The 2,999-nt window shown below is 49.9% G+C and overlaps 1 protein-coding gene across 2 annotated transcripts in view; it reads left to right on the top strand.

Moving 5' to 3' along the window:
- Positions 1 to 2,415: 2,415 nt before the first annotated feature.
- The window catches only part of RABIF (RAB interacting factor), a 9,184-nt gene continuing 8,600 nt past the window's right edge, over positions 2,416 to 2,999 (top strand). For both annotated transcript variants that reach the window (XM_046679380.1, XM_046679379.1), the window contains exon 1: positions 2,416 to 2,582. In XM_046679380.1, the coding sequence (XP_046535336.1) occupies positions 2,457 to 2,582 (126 nt within the window). In that variant the 5' untranslated portion in view covers positions 2,416 to 2,456. The remainder of the gene's footprint in view (positions 2,583 to 2,999) is intronic.

Here is a 2,999-nt window from a genome sequence, read left to right as displayed (position 1 = left end):
TGTAAGAGAGTTTGTGGCTAACCAGCATTACCTTGCAGACATTTTGGGGGGATGAGGCATAGAGATCAGCTGCTAGTCCTGTCCCTTCAACCTGTTCACCTTGTGTGTTTGCCAACTAACTCTGCTATGTCTCTCTGTTAGACACAGATAAGGAGTAGCCACTTTGTGACTATAGAGATTCTTATCAGTAAAATGTTTATGTGAATTTGGCGTATTCATTGACTCTCTCACACTTGGAGTTTGAGCTCATTTAGTACCCACTGGAATTTTAGGGTTTTAGTCACCCCATCCTTTTCCTATTTGCTTCAATTTGTGACCCGTGATCTAAACAGCTATGCGGAAGGCCTGAAAAACTGCAAAAGTCCCGATATTCCCAGAGCAAAGGGAAGGGGGAGCCAAAGAGGAAGTTATTTTCACTAAAGAAGCCTGCCAACCTCTCTAGCAGATGGGAGTTGTGACTGCTGATTAAACCAGAGCTATGAAACGTGACTCATCCTACCTCAGGAAGAGATCCAAGGAAGGTTGAGAGGAGGTAGAGAAGTGGGGGTAAAGACTGTTGGCTCCTAGGCTGTCTTCACTGCTGAGTTTTCTGAGTTTCAGACCAAATTCCCAAATAGTTCTTATATAGCAGCCACAATAGAATATTCTGCAGAAAACACATAAAGCTCATTGCTCCCTTTCCACTCTTCTCCCAACCTTGTATACTTTCGCATGCTCACACACATACAAACAGAGGTACCCCTGATTTGGTGGTTACTTCTGTTTTTCTAGCTCCCCTAACTGGCAGCCAGCCACTTAGTTATCCAACCTCAGAAGGCTATCGTTTATCTTGTGTCACCTCTATCACAATACAACATCCAGTTAGTTTCTAGGTTCTATACGATTTTATCTTTAATTTTTCCAAATCCACTCCTATATTTTTATTCCCTCTGTTGCCACATAGTTCAGACTCATAGAGTAATAGCCTTCCACTATCCTTACCTTTGCTCTTTTCCTGTCTTTCAATCAAGCCCTTCCATTTTGTCTTCAGTTATCTTTCTAAAGCACAGATAGGATCATTATAATACCTAACATACAGCAAAGTTTCAGTAAGTTATTTCTGGCCATAGATTCCCATTGCCCATATTAGAAAGTTCAAATTCCTTAGCATGATATTAGACCCACTGTACCTTTCTGATCTTACCTCCCTCTACAACCCTCGCTTCCCTCAGGTATAATACGTTTCAGCCACAATGGTCTACCAACCATTCCTGAATTTGTTCTCTCCCTTGTTTATGTATTCTGTTTCTTCTGTCTAAAATAATCTTGCTTTCCTGACAAAATCCTAGTCATGTTTAATGCCTATTTCAGATGTCACCTGGGTTAAAGCCTTCTCTAACTCCTTGGACTGAATTACTCGGTAATCCATGCTTCCATTCACTTTGTTCCCGTGATCGTCTTTATCACATGTCATTGGGTTTGGGTCTGTCTTCCTGTTTTGACTGTTCTTAACTACACAGTGCCTATGTATCCTCAGGGTATAGCATGTTACCCAATTACCAAAAGTTGAATTAATGAAGGACAAAGAGGAAAAAGAAAAAAATGCAGATGGAGTGGCAGGTAGATTGGACACTACCTAATCAAGTGGCTTAGTTCCCTTCATATTCTGCTTCCCCTGCCATGTCAGGAAACCCATGGCCTGTTGGGTTAGAAGTAGTAAGCTAGGGGTCTACAGACTCATCAGATGGAATGAGAAAGTATAGTGTAAGGTGGTTTTAGAGCCATGCCTGGATCTACGGACCCTAGAAAGTAACCTTTCTGATCTTTACCTTTGTCATTGTGTCCTGGGGATAATAAGTGACAACACCATAAGGAAATTGTGATGATTCAACAGGTTTCTGAAGTGCTCCACATGCCACCTAATATATGGTCACTATGATTAGAACAGAGACAGCAATAAAAGCTTCCAGGCCTCTTTTTCCGACACCAAAAGGGTACATGTCCTTCTAAGTAGTCGGCTATAGAAGAAGCTAATGTGGTCAAAACTCGCTGATGGAAGTCTGACCAGATCCCTTCGTGGTGCCTCCAGGAATGTCCCCGTTCATTCCTGAACTGAATACAAATCTCGGGAAACTAAAGAGTTACAGTCAATTGTAATGACTTCTGTGCCCAGGGTTTAGTCAACAGTAAGGGAAGGCTAGTGACCAGGTGAGTACAGAGAGAGGATTTGTCACGTCCCAGGAAGTGACCCTGTCACAAAGCGAGGTTACACCTGGCGCTCAGGTTAGGCAAAGGAGGAGGGCGCTTGCGCAGTAGAGGCCGGAGCGGGGGAAGCGGGCGCCTGCGCAGGGGGCGTGTCCGTCCGCGCCGCGCCGCGCCTCGCCCCACCTCTGAAGGCCGCGCCTGCGCAGTTCAGAAAGACTGAGCGGGCCGGCGCCTGCGCGGTGGTGGCCGAGGCTGCTGCAGCGGTGGCAGTCATGGAGCCTGCGGAGCCGCTAAACGAGTTGGTGTCGGCCGAGGGCCGAAACCGGAAGGCGGTGCTGTGCCGACGTTGTGGCTCCCGGGTGCTGCAGCCGGGGACGGCTCTCTTCTCCCGCCGGCAGGTAGGCAGACAGGTTGGAGGCGGGTGACCGAGTGCCCGCGCCGCTGAGGAGTCCGGGTCCGTGAGGGGTCCCGGTCCGTGAGGGGGTCCCGGTCCCTGAGGGGCTCCCGGTCCGTGAGGGTTCCCGGTCTCTGAGAGGTCCCTGGTCCGTGAGGGGCTCCGGTCCGTGAGGGGTCCCGGTCCGTGAGGGGCTCCGGTCTGTGAGGGTCCCCGGGGTCCCGGTCCCTAAGGGGGTCTAGATCCGTGAGGGGCTCCGGTCCGAGAGGGGCTCCGGTCCCTGAGGGGTCCCTGTCCGTGAGGGGCTCTGGTCTGTGAGGTGTCCCTGGTCCGTGAGGGGGTCCCGGTGCGTGAGGGGCCTGGTCCGTGAGGGGTCCCCGGTCCGTGAGGGGCCTGGTCCGTGAGGGGTCCCCGGTCCGTG

Source organism: Equus quagga, chromosome 12 (genome assembly GCF_021613505.1).
Source record: "Equus quagga isolate Etosha38 chromosome 12, UCLA_HA_Equagga_1.0, whole genome shotgun sequence".
In the NCBI taxonomy this organism is placed as follows: domain Eukaryota; kingdom Metazoa; phylum Chordata; class Mammalia; order Perissodactyla; family Equidae; genus Equus; species Equus quagga.
Note: the sequence above shows the minus strand (reverse complement) of the source record. Positions and strands in the feature narration are given on the sequence as shown.